Source organism: Hyperolius riggenbachi, chromosome 11, assembly GCF_040937935.1.
Source record: "Hyperolius riggenbachi isolate aHypRig1 chromosome 11, aHypRig1.pri, whole genome shotgun sequence".
In the NCBI taxonomy this organism is placed as follows: domain Eukaryota; kingdom Metazoa; phylum Chordata; class Amphibia; order Anura; family Hyperoliidae; genus Hyperolius; species Hyperolius riggenbachi.
Window position 1 is genome coordinate 223,507,955 of NC_090656.1, and position 20,478 is coordinate 223,528,432.

The window sequence follows — 20,478 nt, forward strand, 5'->3', positions numbered from 1 at the left end:
CTTGTCAGATCTGACAATAATGTCAAAAACGCCTGATTTGCTGCATGCTTGTTCCGGGTCTATGGCTAAAAGTATTAGAGACAGAGGATCAGCAGGGCTGCCAGGCAACTTGTATTGCTTAAAAGGAAATAAATATGGCAGCCTCCATTGACTCACTTCAGTTGCCCTTTAAATCGATGGAAAACTTGTGCTTGCTTGTTGGGTTTTCCACTGTCCTCCATGCAGTGTAGGGGCAGCTCTCACCAGTCCATGGTGCGGATCTTCTCTGCTGGCTGCTCCTTCCTCTGTCCACTCCCGAGTCCTTGTGCGATGTAACTATACAGGGCAAACACTAGGGGCAGCGCAGCAAGTGACCACTAGAGGCTGCTAGTTTTAACCTCTAAATTACGTCACATAGGTGGCCAGAGGACTCGGGAGTGGAGAGAAAAGACCGGACCTGAACTGCACCGTGCGTGGACACGGGAGAGTAGCTCCTGCGTTGGTGAACTAACGTACTCCTGATCTGTTGCGCGATCGACCAATTTTAGCAAAAAATCAGGTGATTTGGCATTCGCTTGCGGTATCGACTTCTAGCCGATCTGATCAAAATCAACTAGTGTATGGTCACCTTATGAAATGCATATAAAATCTGAGCCTGAACTTAATTTGAAGGCCACATTAGGTGAAGTAAAATGCCTTGATAAACTAGTGCATGGGGAGGGGGTGCAACGTGTGGTTACCCACAGCAACTAATCAGCCAATACACCCTGCCTCCTCTACAGGTTCCTCCCCCACAGCTGGGCCTCTTTAGGGTGTTACACCACAGGGCCACACAGGAAAGGTACTCACCCCTTTTTTAGGTGCGGCAGGCTTCTTTTTCCCGATGATGGACGGTCTCACCTCTGGAAGAGAGGGGCAGACAGAGGACAGGGCTGTAGTGCACATGCAATTAAGGTTAGTAAGAGGCGGCAGAGGCCCCAGCACAGCACCCTGTGGCACACACAGTTCAGGGTTAGATCACCAGAAACCTGTACAAGCAAAGTCTACAGGATGTACAAACTCTCTTCCTGTCTGTAACACATGGCTGGCTCTATAGGAACAATATAGTCAGTTCTCATCCAAGGACCAGTAAACCCAAAACACAAGATGTAAGATTCATGGCATGACTAATACCACATATAATTTAGCTACATCTGTGCACACTGTCGCTTCCCTGATCACGGGGTCAGAAGCCAATTAAATTGGCTCTTGACCAGTGAATGGAGCTTGGCTATCTTTCAGACAGTTGAGTGAGTGGGGCTGCTGCAGCCCCAGAGTGACGAGAATAGCAGGACCACGCGGCGATTGATTAGAATCTACGCCCTGGCAGAGATAACAAGCAGTAAACAGGGTGTAGATTTTAGTCACCTATGTCAGGAATAGGTTAATTTTTTTTTTATCTCTTTCCCGCTCTAAGAAGCCTTTTTTTTTTTGCTAGAAAAGTGTTTTATGGCTGTAATTCCTTATCAATGAGGATTATGCTATTGTCCGACCCGGGGCAAAAACTGTCACTTGCATACCTGATTAACTCTTTCAGACAGAGAAAGAAACAGCATAATTATGTGTGCTTGCCACAGTACATGCACGTTTATCTCACAATGTCACTTCAGTATTCCTTTAGAGGACAACTGAACTGAGAGGGGTATGGAGGCTGCCATGCTTATTTCCTTTTATACAATACCAGTTTGCCTGGCTGTCCTGCTGATCTGTCATTCAGTGTATAGATCCCACACCAGAAACAAGCATGTGACAAATGCAGTCCAACAGCTGACCTGCATGCCTAGGGCCCTTTTACACTTAATGCGTTGGTACGTGTTGGTGTGCGGTAGTAAGCATGTTTTCCATAGCAGTGCATTATAAAAAAGATTTCAGTTAAAACACGTATAGTGAGAACTAAGCCATTGTAAAACATGGACATTACTTTAAAAAAAAAAAAAATCAGTTCTAACTGATGAAGTGTAAAAGGGGCCTTAGGGTCTAGGACTAAAAGTATTAAGAGGCAGTGGATGAACACGAATGATGCATGGCAGATCAGCAGGGCTGCCAGGCAACTGGTATAAGGAAATAAATATGGCAGCCTCCATATCTTTCTCACTTCTGGTGTCCTTTAACTTTTCAGAGGTTCTGAAAGTGAAAGAGTCAGATTCCCCCTTCAGCTTGTATATGGTAATCCTTCCTACCCTCTATGGTTGCTGTTATATAGCCTATGCTGTATAACTTATAGTAAGCCTCCTGTAACTGAATAGACATAATAACCCTGCTTACTTTGTACATTCTCTTGCACACATATTTAAATGTACGAGTATCTTGTGTTTTAGGTTTACTTGTCCCTGATTGGGAGCGGATAGGTGTAATATATTGGGTCACGCCCCAGAGGCGCTCCGCCTACTGCAGCTACAGTAGGCAGCGTGTAAAGCCCCTCCTACAGACAGGCCTGGACTCGGGCATCTCCAGGGAGCTCCACCCACAGCAGGCAGCTTGTGAAGCCCCTCCTACAGACAGGCCTGGACTCAGGCATCTCCACGGAGCTCCGCCTACAGCAGGCAGAGTGTGAAGCCCCTCCCACAGACAGGCCTGGACTCGGGCATCTCCACGGAGCTCCGGCTACAGCAGGCAGCGTGTAAAGCCCCTCCTACAGACAGGCCTGGACTCGGGCATCTCCAGGGAGCTCCACCCACAGCAGGCAGCTTGTGAAGCCCCTCCTACAGACAGGCCTGGACTCAGGCATCTCCACGGAGCTCCGCCTACAGCAGGCAGAGTGTGAAGCCCCTCCTACAGACAGGCCTGGACTCAGGCATCTCCACGGAGCTCCGCCTACAGCAGGCAGAGTGTGAAGCCCCTCCTACAGACAGGCCTGGACTCAGGCATCTCCACGGAGCTCCGCCTACAGCAGGCAGCATGTGAAGCCCCTCCTACAGACAGGCCTGGACTCAGGCATCTCCACAGAGCTCCGCCTACAGCAGGCAGAGTGTGAAGCCCCTCCTACAGACAGGCCTGGACTCAGGCATCTCCACGGAGCTCCGCCTACAGCAGGCAGCATGTGAAGCCCCTCCTACAGACAGGCATGGACTCAGGCATCTCCACGGAGCTCCGCCTACAGCAGGCAGCGTGTGAAGCCCCTCCTACAGACAGGCCTGGACTCAGGCATCTCTAGGGAGCTCCGCCTACAGCAGGCAGCTTGTGAAGCCCCTCCTACAGACAAGCCTGGACTCAGGCATCTCCAGTATAAGACACCGCACAGACATGCTAAGCACACAGCAGCCAGAGCCAGGCTGTCACCATCTGGTCACCTGTGCTGGGGGACGACTCCTGAGCAGAGAGGCACATGGCCTGGTCTGGGGAGAGAGGAAAACGTGGCTTCAGCCATCACACCAGGCACAGTATAGACATACAATCTGACTAAGACCAAAACTCAACGAGGTACAATACCAAACCACTCATGGAGATGCTTGCCTGTAGCTGTGGCTCCTCTACAAACAGGCTTCGGATCTTTAGTGGCTTGCTAGTTTTGGATGAGCAGATACTTAGCTATGGAGAGAGAAGGCTCTGGGTCCTATAGAGCAGAGTTCCCCAACAATGTCCTCAAGGCCCACCAACAGTACATTTTTCGCAGGAAACCACAAACATGCACAGGTGGGGTAATTAGTGTCTCAGCAGAGCTGATTAACTACCTCTGTGGATGTATGCAAAACATGCACCATTGGTGGGCTTTGAGGACAGGGTTGGGGAACACTGCAAGAGCCTTCCTGCCCCTCTTGTTCCAGCGCTTTCACTCTTATTTGAATATGCTACCACGGGAGGCTTCAGGACCCCGGGTCCTCCTAAGGACAGGTGGCTCCATACTGCGCGGGTGCGAGCTCACAGTACGGAACCACCCATCTTCAGGAGCACTCTGGGTCCCCAAGCCCCCCATGGCAGCACCAACCGATAGGTCGAATAGTACTAACGGGGGAAACTGCATTGGAACGTGGGGACTGAGAGGAGCGGGAAGGCTCTATAGGACCCAGAGACTTCCCTCTCCTTAGCTAAGCATCTGGTTTTTATGTATTTTTCACTTCAGTATTGCTTTGAAGGGAGCCCGAAGCGAGAGGGGTATGAAGGCTGACATAAGTGTAATTGTCAGGCATAAAATCAATTATTTTCATCTGGTAAACAAGTAATGAGGATGCTAACCAGGCAATCCAAACGTTAAAATCACTATTCCTTTTCTTGTTGATGATCATTCCCCAGTTTACATGACTTATTTGGTACACACAAAATTTGGTACACAAAAAGGAAGTTGCAAGGCATGCTGGGTTGTTCTCTTTTGCTTCTGTACTTCCCCCTCAGACTTAACTAATGCAGCCTGGTTGGCTGAAGCCTCTTTCCCTCCTGTTTTCCCCTCCCACATCTCTGTTCCTCTCTGATTGGCCAATATTTCTCACGCTGAGACAAGGCACTTTCTATAGTGGATGGAGGGCAATGCATACACAATCAGGCAGGGGAGAGTAAGGGAGGAAATGACATCAGGATTGGCTTCAAAATAGCCACAGTTAAAATGGGAAATGCTAAGAAGGATTTTCTCTTTTTACTGTAGAAAAAATCACTAAAATCAAAACGTGCACAGTGCAATACATATGTTATTTAAGTAGAGCAAGTATTTATCTACTTATATATGTGTTTTTTCTGAGATAGTATGGCTGACTGCTCCTCTTTAAACAATACCAGTTACCTGGTTGTCCTGCTGATCCCCTGGTCTCTAGTACTTTTAGCCATAGACCCTGAACAAACATGCAGATTAAAGTGTGATTGGATTAGCTGCATGCTTGTTTCAGGTTTGCAATTCAGACACTACTGCAGACAAATAGATCAGCAGGGCTGCCAGGCAACTGGAATTGTTCAAAAAGGAAATTAAAAAAAAGGCAGTCTCCATGTAACTCTTTGCTTCAGGTTCCCTTTAAAAGTGTACACTGCTGACTTCCTGTGAAAGTCCACCTCTGTCAGACACATTATCGCTGTAGTGCTGGTGGTACATGTAGCAAGGGATCTATAAGGTACTCTTCCATCTGTTGGTGTCACATGGTCACTGTGAATACCAATATTGCCAGTAGCAACATATTACACAAGAAAGACAAAACACACAGGGGGAGGAGCCCGGCTGTCTAATGCTCTAGATCAGTGATCTGCAAACTTGGCTCTCCAGCAGCTGTTAAAGGAACTGCAATTATATATTTTAAAACAGCGCACATATGGAGTCCAAAATGATTTGAGGATCAAAAGTCTGCAAGACCACTTATAGTCCTTGACTCGCAGTAATGATGTATACGGTATATGTCTTCTACAGTGTGTACCACCACCGCACCCTCAAGATGGAACACTCACTGCAATAAATTGACCCACTGCAAGACTGGGTCAAACAGCGCCTATAGGGACATCAAGGCCTCCCTCTGCCTATACCGATCATCACCGATCCACTCCACAAATTCAGTAGTGACTCCGTATCAATAGCACCTCAAAACAAACTAATAGGCTCCATAGCGTAATAACGTTAAAACAATTTATTAAAAATGACTCCAAACAACTCACATGCTCGTTTCTTTTTAAATGGCACTGAGTTTTTGCGGGCTCAACCCCGGTCGTGGGCCACCTGGCAGGCTTTCAGTGGCGCTGTCTCGCTGCACTCCGGCTCTTGCGTTACACGCCGACCTAGCTTCCGCCTCCTGCGTTCCACGTACACGCGTCCCGCCCAACTGCAAGTCCGACAATGCATTGCAGGAGTGTGACAGCCACAGTCATAATTCATAAAGGCAAATGCATTGTGGGACTTGTAGTTCCTTAAAGTGAACCAGTCCAGATATGAAGCACCCTCATGTGTTTTACCATATATATCAGTGGGTACATTAGAGAAAACACCTACCCTGCTCTCCGTTTCATCATTCACTGCTCAGCCTGCTTGTTATCAGCCCTGATAAAATCCCTGACTGAGCATTCAGCCTGGCTTTGCTCAGGAATCATTATAGCTGAGTTATTATAGCTGAACCAGAAGGGGACAGGCTTGGGCTTGAAAAGACAGTCTCAGCTATAATGATTCCTGAGCAAATCCAGACTGAATGCTCAGTCGGGGATTTTATCAGGGCTGATAACAAGCAAGCTGAGCAGTGAAGGATGAAACAGAGAGCAGGGTAGGTGTTTTCTCTAATGTTCCCACTGATATTTATGGTGAAATACATGAGGGTGCTTCATCTCTGGTTCACTTTATTTGCTGGAGAGTCAAGTTTGCAGATCACTGCTCTAGATAACTCCTCCTTATCCTGTAACTAGAACCTAATGAGTGACATGAATGCAAAATAGATGCCACGTATACTCCTCATTGGGACTTGGATAAAACTCGAGAGTCAACGTTCCAGATTGTACAGTGAAATCCACATTCACCAATTCAGATGATCAAACTCAGAATTTCCTCTCTGCTCTAAAAGTTTAGCCACAGCACGATAACATTTATGGACAAAAACATTTCTTCCTTACAATTTACAGAAATCCTAAACAAACGTGAAGTTTAGAATTTGGCTTCACTTTGCAGGGCGCATTGAAATGGTTAAGCCTCAGCGTTTACTGTATAGGGAAAGCTGCCTAAGGCCCCGTTTACACTTAATCTGTTGGTGTGCGTTAGTACGTGTTTTCTTCCATAGCAGTGCATTGGGAAGAAGATTTCAGTAAAACGCGTTAAAGTGTGAAAGGTGCCATAGGAAAACATGGGCATTACTTTGAAAATCCGTTTTCTTTCCGTTTTAACTGAGAGCAACTGATTAAGTGTAAAAGGGCCCTAGGCAGAGCTCCTGCAGTCTATTCACAGGTGCTGATAAGCAATAATTAGAGAATGTGGTCTGGATACATTAATACAGAGAAGAGGATTCTTTCAGCAACTACTGTATATGTGTAAGGAAGACTTTTCATTGTGTGCTGTGGAAGAGTTTGGTTCTGCCTTAAGGGTTCTTTTCCACTTAGAAATGCAACAGCATTTGATTTTCTGGTGAATCGCACAAAAATTGCAACATCAATAGCAGTAATGGAAACGGTCATCCTGGTTTTAACTGTATACAGCTTTTTGCGATCTGCTAGCGTTCGGAATCAGATCGCAAAATGATGGCAGTGGAACAGTGCCCTAATAGGCAAGACTAGAGCTCGGATTCAATAAACTTTTGAGGGTTTTCTCACAGGAGATATTTTCTCATCCAATCACAAGCAAGAGAGGATGAGTCCACTTTTTGTCTAAGGGGGTGATATACAAGTTCAGAGCCAGCACTGTAATCTTTCTGCTTCTCAGCACATGAGCTTGGCCAGGTGAGGGGCTCGGTATATATCTAATATAGAACACTAGATGACGAGCTCACCAATCGCAGCTTTGGGGGAGGTGCTCAGAATATCCACGCTCGGTCCAGATTCCACACCTGTAAGCACAAGGATGATTAGAAGAATGAAATGCAGGTTCACAGCATTACAGAGGTGCCACAAGAGCTAGCACTCACCAGCGGATTCGATACTCGCAGGTACAGATGGTCCTGCCGGCGGGCTGGTGGCAGGTATTTGTTCTGCAGGGGATGCTGTCTCCCATGTGGCAGGAGACTAAAGAACATAAAAACAAAAGAAAAAAAACTTCACAAGCCACCAGAGACTTAGCGGAGTGCCGTCCATAGAGGTGAAAAGGCGTCCAGGAATCACTAAATTGAGCGGATCCGGTCTCTGCTTCACCATTCTCTTCCTTCAGCGTGATGCCTGCGTACGTGCAGTAAGCCGGAGCGATCAGACCACCGAGGGAAGCCCCGCCCCCAAGGAGGATCACAAGGCATCCCTCTCTTCAGGTTATTATTTTGAACCCGAGCTTTGGCTCTGGATTGTTTTAAAAAACGGATCTGTTCTACAGATCATTGTTTACACGTATCAGTGTTACATCAGTGCCAGTGTGAAGCGAGCATTAAGATATTGGCCAGTCTACCAAGTCATTTGCACACTAATTTGGCAGCTGGACTTAACAACTACTGTTAAGTAAGTGCTTTTGAAAAAAAAAAAAAAAACTAAGAGAATCTCTCATGAGGAGATGGACTAGTCCAAAACATGTCAGATCTGTCTGTATCTTACTGCCTACTGTAAGCGTCAGGAACATAGGATCATTTGTAGTGCATTTTAATCTGGGAGAAAAGAACTTCTAAGTATGTCTGTACATTACAATTTTTCATGACAGTGGCTCTTTAAAATATATGAAACATACATAGATGATTTGCTAAGATTGATTTCCCCTTAGAAGGAGTGGAGACACAATTGAAGCTAGATTATGCATAAAATGTAGCCCAAAATGATCTTTTGTGATTGCTTCAGGCCATAGCTTACCCCCCACCCCCAGTATAGAAATAAGCGGTTAGGCTCTCTGGTGAGCATTTTGTGCTATGGGGAGGGAAGAGGAAAGGTCCACCAGAGGGTGCTCTGCTGTAGCTCCAGTAGGGAGATATAACAGCAACTGGTTGGTTTTCCACCTCACTCCTAGCACTGCTGTGTTCTATGCCAGGGGGACTTGTGATTTTTACACGGATGACATCACTTTGGGACAACAGCAAGTTGGATAACTATATAGGCTATAAGGAGTAGAAAAAACACGTTTTCAATGTATGTTATACTAGAGCAGGGCATACCTGGGTGAGCTCAGCAAAGAAGTCAGAGTCCTTCTTCTCCGGGGAGCCAGCGGTGCAGTTCATGCCTTCTATCCACAGCTAAAACGGAGGAGACAGAACTGGTGAAAGCCCTTCCAGCACCTGTGTATTTGTGATTCTAGACAGGCAGAACTGGAGTAAAGCTGGGCACTAACGTCACATGACTATCAGCTGTGCAAAGACTGACCTATTAGCAGTCACTCCAGTCTAGCATACATGCTTTGTGGCAAGGAGAAAGCCTGCTTACTAAAAAAAAAAAAAAAAAAAAAAGCTATGCACTGAGGACGAGAAAGCCTGAGCTAGCTGCATGTTGGATTAAAAGGGCACTGACGAAAAATTGTAAAATATGTGCACACATAGACAAATAAGATGTACGTTTTTTCCAGAGTAAAATAAGCCATAAATTACTTTTCTCCTATGTTGCTGTCACTTACAGTAGGTAGTAGAAATCTGACAGAACCGTCAAGTTTTGGTCTAGGCCATCCCTTCATGGGGGATTCTCAGCAAGACTTTTATTCTTTATAAAGATATTCCCTAAACAAGGATTTAAACAATGATGCTGGCCAGCTTCCCTGTTTCCTACAGTTTTTTGGCTGTTGAACAGAGCAACTGCCATTCACTAAGTGCTTTTGAAAATAAACAAATTCCCCATGAAGAGAAGGACTAGTCCAAAACCTGTTGGTTCTCTCAGATTTCTACTACCCTACTGTAAGTGACAGAAACATAGGAGAAAAGTAATTTATGGCTCATTTTACTCTGGAAGAAACATACTTCTTATTTGTATATGTTTGCACATATTTTAAATTTTACAATTTTTCGCCATAGTGCCCCTTCAATGTGGCTCTGCAAGATTTATAAGCTATAGACTCACTATACACCAGCGGTTCTGGATGTAAGCCTGGCTTCAGGGGCATAAAGAGATCATTTGCATATTCAGCAGTGAAGCATTGTGGGAGATCACAGTTTCTCACATAAAACTGAATTATCACAAATACCTTCTGTTTGAAGAAGGCAAAATTATATTCGGCATTGCTTTTTAGTAAGAAGGCTTCTCGGTCTCCTTTATCCCCTTTATACTTTCCTAGTGGTTCTGGGTCACCATGAGTTGTCTGGGTATTACCGTATTTTTCCAAATAGAAGATGCTTCGGAATATAAGACGCGTTTAGAGGGGAAAAAATATATATACTAAACCTGGTGCGGCCATGTCAGAGATGCTCACTGGATGAAATCTGAATGAGTTTCAATCGGATTTCATCCAGGTGATTAAAGCACCTGAACGGGTGGGTGGGTGAGAGGGGGTTAAACTTACCCAGGAGGCAACTTCTTTAACCCGTCCTATGGCACTTCCCACTCTGCGTTCCAAGCAGCATCACGTGATTACAAACACTTCCTCCTTCCATGTTGAAGGAGGAAGCTCGGTAGTCACGTGATGCATCTTGGAACGCAGAGTGGGATGGGTTAAACAAGTTGCCTGCTGGGTAAGTTTAACCCCCTCTCACCCACCCGCTCAGGTGCTTTAATTACATGGATGAAAACCATATGAAACTCATTCAGATTTCATCCGGTGAGCATCTCTGGTCCATGTTCCAGGAGCAAATTGTAGATCTTCTGTCAATTATTGTGTCACCAATGATTGCGTCCTCCTGTGTCCCTTCTGTCCCCCAGTGTCCTCCCTTGCGCCTGTGTCCCCCCTTCTATTCCCCCCTTTGTGTCTCCTCCTGTTCCCCCATGTATCCCATGTCCCCCTTTGTGGACCTCCGCCCCCCCAAGTCTCCTCTGCTCCCAGTGTGTAAAATCAACGAGCGGCAGTGTGGTTATCCTCACCAACGATTACAGCGGCAATCGCAGACCTCTCATCTCCTGCTTGGCTCCTCTAGTGATGGCTTCTGCTGATTGCGTCATCAGCAGAAGCAGTCACTAGGTGGAGCAGCGCAGGAGATGAGAGGTTTGTGCTCGCCGCTGGAATCCCTGGTGAGGTGAGCCACGCAGCTGGTAATTGATTTTATACATGGGGAGCGAAGAAGACATGCTGGGAGGGAGCGGGAGGACCACATAATCGCGGTTAGTCGGCAGTTCATATAAGCAGGCGATCTTAAGTCGGGAATTCCCTTGCTGTTGGAATATAAGATGCAAGGACTTTTTCTACCCATTTTTGGGGAGAAAAAAAAAATGTGTCTTATATTCCAAAAAATATGGTACTTGGTAGTGGTCCAAGCCCTACCCAATAGAGCCATTTCAATACACATCATGCCCTGGTGAGGACCAATATGTCCAAACAGGCTGTATGTGGCTTTGGTGTGGCTCTGTAAAATGTATTAGCTATAGGCTCACTATACACCTGTAGTTTGGGATGTGCAACCTAGATTTCAGGGGCAGAAAGAGAGGATTTGCATATTTGGGAGTGTTTCATCATGGGAAACCACACTTGCTCACATAAAGCTGAATTATTGCAAATACCTTCTGTTCTATTTAGTGTATTACTGCAGAAAAGGCTACAGCACTATGTAAACCACCACCACCACCACTCTACTCATAATAGGGTATTGAGATTCAGGCTGGCCACTTGGAAAACAATGCTGTCCTGTGTGCTGATCTGTCTAGTAGCGGACACACAATGTCACCCTGTCCTGTGTGAAGTCATGGAAGTGTCAGGCCTGCACTCACGTCTGTTCCGTATTTGGACATGGCGGTGCTGGCCAGTTGCCGGATCTTCTCCCGGTACATCTGAGCGCTGCGGCTGTTGTACTTGGCGTTAGTGTCATTGGTGGTGCAGCCGTGCTGGTGGAAGAACGCGTTCTGCAGGGAGGATGGGAGAGATGACAGCAGTGAGGCACAGATCAGCACAGGCTGCAGTAACAGAAGAGGACCGGAGGCCGGGGATACTCACAGCATTGGCATTGCCTCCAACCTGCATACACCTCAGCTGGTACCAGCTCCAGTTAGAATCCAGCTCAGTAGACCTGAAGGAGAGACATCAGTCAGCAGCAGGTTGGGGAGGTGAGGGGGTGAGGGATTGGGTTCCAGAGGAGGGGGGGGGGGCTAATTTATATGAAGAATATACACACGTGCAGAGGCATTGTAACTGGCCCTGCAGCCAAATAAAGTTTTACTTTATTTGGCTGCTAAAGGGTTAATACCCTTTAGCAGCCAAATAAAGTAAAACTTTAAATTGGCTGCAGGGCAACATTTTTCCTGCTGATGGCAGGCTCGGCAGGGTATTTTCGGCGGCAGGGAGCTTTTAATACATACCTGTCCAGACAGCTGGATCGGCTTCTTCTTCCTCCACTGCAGCGGTGGAGTACTCCCTATATGTCCTCTGGATTTCGATCACATGACATGGGAGCGGGATTCAGGAGACAGCCGGGTGGTGCTGAAATGCTGACACAGTCTCCTGAATCCCGATCATATGTCAGATCATGTGATCGGAATCCAGCGGTAAGAGAAGAAGCCTTGCTGGAGAAGAGTGAAAAGGTGTGTGCTTCTGACCAGTCTCCACCTGACATATATACTGGCTGCCTCATGTCTGACTAATTGATACTGACTCTCGTCTAATTAAAATGGCAAGGCGTTTGCATGCTGTAATTGCCTACCAGAATATGCAGGAACTAAGGCTACCTCCCTGCCATTCCTGCAGGAGTTGGCCCACACCAAATACTTTGCATCTCAACAGGGGCTCTGCATGTAGGCCTCCTTGTACCCCCCAAAAATGGGGGGCAGCGCAGACAACACCACAAGGCCTCAACTGCCTGGGAGCGCCGCAACTGCCCCTCGGGGGAGGAGCAAGAATACAGGATCTTCTCAAAAAATTAGCATATTGTTATGAAGTTCATTATTTTCTGTAATGTACTGATAAACATTAGACTTTCATATATTTTAGATTCAAATACACACAACTGAAGTAGTTCAAGCCTTTTATTGTTTTAATATTGATGATTTTGGCATACAGCTCATGAAAACCCAAATTTCCCATCTCAAAAAATTAGCATATTTCATCCGACCAATAAAAAAAAAGTATTTTTAAAACAAAAAAAGTCAACCTTCAAATAATTTTGTTCAGTTATGCACTCAATACTTGATCGGGAATCCTTTTGCAGAAATAACTGCTTCAATGCGGCGTGGCATGGAGGCAATCAGCCTGTGGCACTGCTCAGGTGTTATGGAGGCCCAGGATGCTTCGACAGCGGCCTAAGGGCTGGTTCAGACGGACGTTTGGAGGCGTTGCGTTTGCTGGCGTCGCGTTCAGCAGCGTTCGTGTGCGTTTGGATGCGGTCGCGTTTTTTCTTCCCCTAGGAGGACATTAGCCGTCGCGGTTAACCTCCCCTGGAAGCTACATGTAGCTTCCAGGGGCTCCTTGAACGCCAGAGAAAATCGGGACCCAAACGCCGCGTTTGTGTAAACGCGCTTGAAAGCTTGGTACAAACGCTCCCATTCACTTGAATGGGAGCGTTTAACACCAAGCCCTGAACGCTGGCTGTAAACGCTCTGCAAACGTCCGTCTGAACCAGCCCTTAAGCTCATCCAGAGTGTTGGGTCTTGCGTCTCTCAGCTTTCTCTTCACAATATCCCACAGATTCTCTATGGGGTTCAGGTCAGGAGAGTTGGCAGGCCAATTGAGCACAGTAATACCATGGTCAGTAAACCATTTACCAGTGGTTTTGGCACTGTGAGCAGGTGCCAGGTCGTGCTGAAAAATGAAATCTTCATCTCCATAAAGCTTTTCAGCAGATGGAAGCATGAAGTGCTCCAAAATCTCCTGATAGCTAGCTGCATTGACCCTGCCCTGGATAAAACACAGTGGACCAACACCAGCAGCTGACATGGCACCCCAGGCCATCACTGAATGTGGGTACTTGACAGTGGACGTCAGGCATTTTGGCATTTCCCTCTCCCCAGTCTTCCTCCAGACTCTGGCACCTTGATTTCTGAATGACATGTAAAAGTTGCTTTCATCCGAAAAAAGTACTTTGAACCACTGAGCAACAGTCCAGTGCTGCTTCTCTGTAGCCCAGGTCAGGCGCTTCTGCCTCTGTTTCTGGTTCAAAAGTGGGTTCATGCTTCCATCTGCTGAAAAGCTTTATGGAGATGAAGATTTTTATTTTTCAGCACGACCTGGCACCTGCTCCATGCCACGCCGCATTGAAGGAGTCATTTCTGCAAAAGGATTCCCGATCAAGTATTGAGTGCATAACTGAACATAATTATTTGAAGGTTGACTTTGTTTTAAAAACACTTTTCTTTTATTTGTCGGATGAAACATGCTAATTTTTTGAGATAGAAAATTTGGGTTTTCATGAGCTGTATGCCAAAAGCATCGATATTAAAACAATAAAAGGCTTGAACTACTTCAGTTGTGTGTATTTGAATCTAAAATATATGAAAGTCTAATGTTTATCAGTAAATTACAGAAAATAATGAACTTTATCACAATATGCTAATTTTTTTAGAAGATCCTGTACATGGACAGTACACCCCCCAGACGTGGCCTACCCCTAGGGGGACCATCCATGCTAAGAGACGTCGGGTTTGAGCGGTGGATGCGCGCTGCAGCGGTGATTGAAACCTACGCCCTGCCAGCCAGGAGCCCACCAAAACAGTGCATAGATTTCAATCACCGTGGTCCTAAAGTAGTTAAATGAGCTTCAGTGTTCTCCCCAGGCTCTTTGAACCGGGTGCTTCCCCCGGCTAATTGTGGTGACCACCCGGCTATCATCGGCTCGCCTCCTCATCCGCCTCTAATGCTGCAAGCAGAGTTGCACAGAGAGGCGCTGAACCTGCATTCTCCCCCAACCGGCTAGTTTTTCACAGGGCTGTGGAGTCGGTCCAAAAATCCACCGACTCCGACTCCTCAGTTTAGGATTCCACCAACTCCGACTCCTCTAATTTGCATATTACAATTTTGTTAATTAACAGTATGTAACGTGAAATTCGTCTCAACTGCCAACGCTTAGGAATTTTACAAGACAACTGAAGTGAGAAGGATATGGAGACTGCTATATTTATTCCCTTTAGGCTAAAACTAGTCCTTGGTAAGAGTACTTGTAAAAGGTACAGACCGGAACAAAGAACATCTATCAGGCCCTAGGCAATGTAATTGTGGGAACTTGTAAGAATGATGTGCAGGTACTCTGCAGGGGAATGAGAGGATTCTTCCTCTATTACACATTCTTCATGCACAATCTGAACAAGGTTTATGGGTGACAGACAACACCTCTGTGTTCAATGTGCACAACATTCTCAGTGTATTCCCTGCAGCTCTGTGGGGAGTGCATATGTAGAGTATAGTACTACTGTGTAACAAAGTAAACCTGAGACAGATGAAATTAAAGTTTTATACATACCTGGGGCTTCCTCCAGCCCCCTTCAGGCTAATCAGTCCCTCGCTGTCCTCCTCCGCCACCTGGATCTTCTGCTATGAGTCCAGGTACTTGAGCCAGTCTGGTGTAGTGCGCATGCACACACTCCGCTGCTAGGAGCGTACTACACCTGCGCAGCACTATTGTGCAGGTGCAGAACGCTCCGGGCTGTAGAAGCGGCACGTAGCCAGACTGCTCTGACTGGCTGAATTACCGGGACTCATAGCAGAAGATCCAGGTGGCGGAGGAGGACAGCGAAGGACCGAATGGCCTGAAGGGGGCTGGAGGAAGCCCCAGGTATGTATAAAGCTTTTCTTTTAATTCGCCTCAGGTACCCTTTAATTCATAGTCACCAAACCAAATTTTAACAACATATCAAATTATTTGATTTCATCAGCAAAGGGAGTGCATACATTTGCATAAATCAGAATCAACGCAGAATGATTTCCATTTCATTGACCATCTCTATTAGTGACACGGCTACACATCAGGCTTTATACTTACAGCATAGACGTTATTTAGTATATATAAGAGATTCCTGTGTACACATCATATATACAGTCACAATCAGATATGTATATCTGACTTTAAAAATATGGGGACTGCTTTACTGAAGCAGCACAAGTAACTTATTTTGGTTTATTTCATTTTTGTGGACTGAACACAGCTATTACTGTATATACACATTATTTTTAATGACTATTATCTGAGAAATAGAACATTTTATCATATTTTCTATTTTAATTACAGTTACAAACTCATTAGGAGTCGGTGCATTTTTTCCCGACTCCGACTCCAGGCACCCAAAATTGCCCCGACTCCACAGCCCTGGTTTTTCATGCCACCCGGCTGGAAAATAATTGCTGCGGAGGACACTGGAGCTTGATCCCACTCCCTGCTGTGTAAATGCTAAAAAGCTGTTTCTCTCAGGCATCCTTTGGTGTTTCAAGTTACCCCATGTTTTCTTCTTCTTTTGAGTCTCTCTCTGCTTTTCTCTGGACGTGAGTTAGGAGCTGGATAGAGACTATTTAAAGTGGAAGTACATTCTGAACGTCTCTTCGCCTTGGACAGTAAGGGGAATACAGGACACGGGTTCAGTTTAATATCTGGGAGTTTCTGATTGGCTGAACCCTTTGCTGCCATGCCTCTCCCCATCCCGCCCACTTCCTGTCACCCACCTGATGAAGCTGAGATGGACTCCCAGGGAGCGATGTATGCCGGAGCAGTCGATGCACAGGAACACTCCATAGGGGATACTGGCCCAGCTGGGGTTCTTGGCACCACAATCAAAGCAGGACTGAGAACACAGAGAGGAATGAAGAGTTAACAAGCAACAAGGGAACGTTCTTCTGTCAATGATACATAACAGATGAGATATCAGTGAGCCGTGATCATATCACCTTTCAGCAGAGAGCAAATATTTACAGCCATCATCTGAGGCCTACAAGGAGCATGACCAGATCCATGGAAACGTACACACCACTTCCTACTGGCAGTAAAGATTAGGGCACCTCTAATTCCCTGAGATTCAGGGCCATACAGAAATTCCCTGTTCAATAGTGGAAGTTAGCCAACATACAGAATCTACAAGCGGATTATAATGGGCAGCACAGTGGTGCAGTGGTTAGCACTCTTGCCTTGCAGTGCTGAGTCCCTGATATAAATCCCAGCCAGGACACCATCTGCATGGAGTTTGTATGGTCTCCCCGGGTCTGTGTGGGTTTCCTCCGGGCACTCTGGTTTCCTCCCACATCCCAAAAACATACAGATAAGTTAATTGGCTTCCCCCTAAATTGGCCCTAGAGCAGGGGTCAGGAACCTTTGTGGCTGAGAGAGCCATGAACGTCACATATTTTAAAATGTAATTCAGTGAGAACCATACAATAGGTTTAAAACTAGATACAAGTACAATTGGAGCGGCCGCTAGTTTTAGGGGGAGCGCGACTACGTTTATTTGCGCTGCCACACTAAGCTGCGCTACTTGAGCAGTGCAGCTTAGTGAATCAAAACCCTACTGATTTGTCTGTGAGGCAGATGTAGCCATCAAAAGAGCCACATCTGGTTCCCAGGCCATAGGTTCCCTTCCCCTGCCCTAGACTATGATACATACACTACAAAATACATACATACATAGACATATTACTGGGGTAGGGATTAGATTGTGAGCCCCTCTGAGGGACAGTTAGTGACATGACAATATACTCTGTGCAGCGCTGCGGAAGATGTCGGTGCTATATAAAATACTAAATAATGGGTGAAGCAGTGGCATAGGTGATAGCACTCTCTCCTTGCAAATTCTTGGTTCAAATCTGAGCCAGGACAGAATCTGCATGGAGTTTGAATGTTCTCCCCTTGTTTGTGCAGGTTTCCTCCTCACATTCAGATTTCTTCCCACATCCCAAAGATATACTGATAAGTTAACTGGATCTCCACAAAATCGCCCTTAAGGTGGCCATACACTGGTCGATTTGGCATCAGATTCGACCAACAGATAGATCCCTCTCTGATCGAATCTGATCAGACAGGGATCTATCTATCGGTAATTTCCGGCACGGAGCGAAATGTAGCATGTAGCATGAACGATGTGACAGCAGATTCGATCCCAGTGATCGAATCTGCTGTCGATCGGCGGGGAATCGGCCTAGTGTATGGCCAGCTTTAGTCTACGATAGGGACCCAAGACTATGGCTATGATAGGATTAGATTAGGATGCCTCTGAGGATAGTCAGTGACATGACTATGTATTCTGTAAAGCATTGCAGAAGATGTCAGAGCTATATAAATAAAATAATAATAATAAAAGGACATTAGGCTATGACTGTGGTAGGCTTAGACTGAGTTCCTTTGAGGACAGTCTGTGACATGACTATGCACTGTGTAAAGTGCTGTAAGAAGATGTCAAGGTTATTTAAATTAATACATAATATTATTATTATTAATAATAATAATAATAATAATAATAATAATAATATGGTAGGACATTAGACTATGGCTATGGTAGGATTAGATTGTGAGTTTCTCTAAGGACAGTCAGTGACATGACTATGTACTCTGTAAAGTGCTGCAGAAGATGTCAGGATCAGGAGCACCCTGTAAAGTGTTGCAAGGGGATGTCAAGGTTATTTAAATTAATACATAATAATGATAATAATATGGTAGGACAGACTATGACTATGGTAGGGATTAGATTGTGAGCTCCTCTGAGGACAGTCGGTGACATGACTATGTACTCTGTAAAGTGCTGCAGAAGATGTCATGATCACCCTGCTGCAGGAACCTGTACAGACTAGATGTTTGGCCTGGACAATCAGGAACAATATTTTGGCTGAGGAAATCTACGTACAGAGCTGTAGATGGCTTCATTGTCCTCTGAAGGAGATGAGAAGCCAATCATTTCTGACCATCACTATTGAGCCTTTTGCTTCAGACAGCTATGTGTTGCTGGGTAGATTAATCATCATACGCTAATATTTGTTTTAAGCAGTTAAACCCTACATACATATTAAACAACAATCGATTATAGCTCTGTGTCACAAAAGTAGCAAAATACAGACTCAATGTTTACACCAACTAATGGCTCAATATCATTCTGTACTCCCCAGTACTGTATGTGCTGAAGTACAATTAAACACTGTGAGATGATTAACAGAGCAGACAAACAAAAGTGAAAAGAAGAGCTAGAATATAAGAGATACCGTTTAGAAGCTCAAATTTCAAACAGAGCTCAGCACACACTGCAGCTGGTTTACTATCAGTACAGGGACAGAGTAACAGCTTATACCGTACATACTGGAGGTAGCAGAGATCAGCAGGGCTGCCAGGTAACTGGTATTGCTTAAAAGGAAATCAATGTGGCAGCCTCCATCTACCTTTCACTACAGTTCTCCTTTAAGGTAGCAGAGATGAGCACACACTACCGCTAGTTTGCGATCAGTATAGGCACAGAGTACTGGCTTATACTGTACATCATGGGGGTAGCAGAGATCAGCACACCCTGATGCTAGTTTACAATCAGTATAGGCACAGAGTTACAGTTTATATTGTACATACTGAAGATAGCAGAGATGAGCACACACTGCCGCTAGTTTACTATCAGTACAGACACAGAGTAAAAGCTATTACTGTACATACTGGGGGTAGCAGCGATCAGCACAGGCTGCAGCTGGTTCTAGGACACACCTGGTGAACAAGCCAGATAAAAGCTGTTGTACCAGAAGGATTCCTGACAAACATCATCTGTGAATGATGTTAGACAATTAATGCTAAAATCAGTAACCCTTTTCACACTCTCATGCAAATGTTCAAACAAATGCATTCACAGATTCACTCCTCCAGGCACCACTGTTATTCCTACAGCTAAGTTAAAAGCCGGGGTCTTAGTTCACAAAGGAATGCATTCTCTTGCTTAGTCAGCTACACTGCGCAGAAGTACCCAGCTCTCAACTTGCAGCGCTGGGTCCCCGGTTCGAATCCCAGCCAGGGCACTATGGCCTCGATTCATCAACACTTAGCAAATTTGTTAACAACAGTTTGGTAAAATACCGAATTTGTTAACTTCATTTCAGGATTCATCAAAGTTATCTACAGCTGTTAGCGAACATTCGGTAACGATTCGGTAACGATTCGCTAAAACGGAATAAAGTGCAATTCATGAAAAAGAAAGTGGGCGTGGTTTAGCGTTACATTTAGGATTAGTTATCTCCTTCACTGCTCTGTCGTTATTCCTGTCAGATCATTGCTGACAGAGAAGATGGAGCCATTTGAAGTGGTTATGTATCAGCTGAGAGTGATTCAAAGGCACAGAAGGGCAAGAATAAGGTCTGCAACCATATAAATTTGTAAGAGAATAGATTTATTTGCTATAACACGACATCTGCATTTCTCTTGAATCATCTTGTAAGAGAACACAGGCAGTGTCAGGGTTAACTAATTTGCTAGCTGCACTATAATTTTTTAGAAAAGGCTCCTATCAAATTGTGGGATTGTCCCAAGCCACTTTCAGAATCCTGGTCCAGGTGTAAAGCCCTATTCAGAATGTTGCTACGTAGTGTTCAAAGGACTGCCTTTTACCCACAATTCCATGGGAATCGTATGGCCTTGTGTTAAAGTACCACTGTAAAATGGAAATATCGACACGTTACCGAATGGTTACCGAATTGTTATCGAATTCACACCGAATGAGGAAAAACCTTGATGAATACAACTAGAAATCGCTAAACTTCGAATTCGGTAATTTAACAAACTGGAAAAAGTTATCTCAAAGAGAATGATGAATCGAGGCCTATATGCACAGAGTTTGTATGTTCTCCCCCTGTCTGCGTGGGTTTCCTCCCACATACCAAAATCATCCAGATAAGTTAATTAGCTTCCCCCTAAATTGGCCCTAGGCTATGATACATACACTACACGAGGGGTGCCCACACTT

The 20,478-nt window shown here is 45.4% G+C and overlaps 1 protein-coding gene across 4 annotated transcripts in view; it reads right to left on the reverse strand.

The window, feature by feature from the left end:
* The window catches only part of ARFGAP2 (ADP ribosylation factor GTPase activating protein 2), a 59,523-nt gene that overhangs the window by 27,732 nt on the left and 11,313 nt on the right, over nucleotides 1-20,478 (reverse strand). For 2 of the 4 annotated variants that reach the window (XM_068260955.1, XM_068260954.1), the window contains exons 2-9: nucleotides 16,232-16,350; nucleotides 11,588-11,660; nucleotides 11,365-11,496; nucleotides 8,682-8,759; nucleotides 7,524-7,620; nucleotides 7,389-7,445; nucleotides 3,309-3,353; nucleotides 829-881 (exon numbers count right to left, since the gene is read on the reverse strand). In XM_068260955.1, coding sequence (XP_068117056.1) covers nucleotides 829-881; nucleotides 3,309-3,353; nucleotides 7,389-7,445; nucleotides 7,524-7,620; nucleotides 8,682-8,759; nucleotides 11,365-11,496; nucleotides 11,588-11,660; nucleotides 16,232-16,350 — 654 coding nt within the window. The remainder of the gene's footprint in view (nucleotides 1-828; nucleotides 882-3,308; nucleotides 3,354-7,388; nucleotides 7,446-7,523; nucleotides 7,621-8,681; nucleotides 8,760-11,364; nucleotides 11,497-11,587; nucleotides 11,661-16,231; nucleotides 16,351-20,478) is intronic. The other 2 variants (XM_068260956.1, XM_068260957.1) reach the window with 2 other exon arrangements.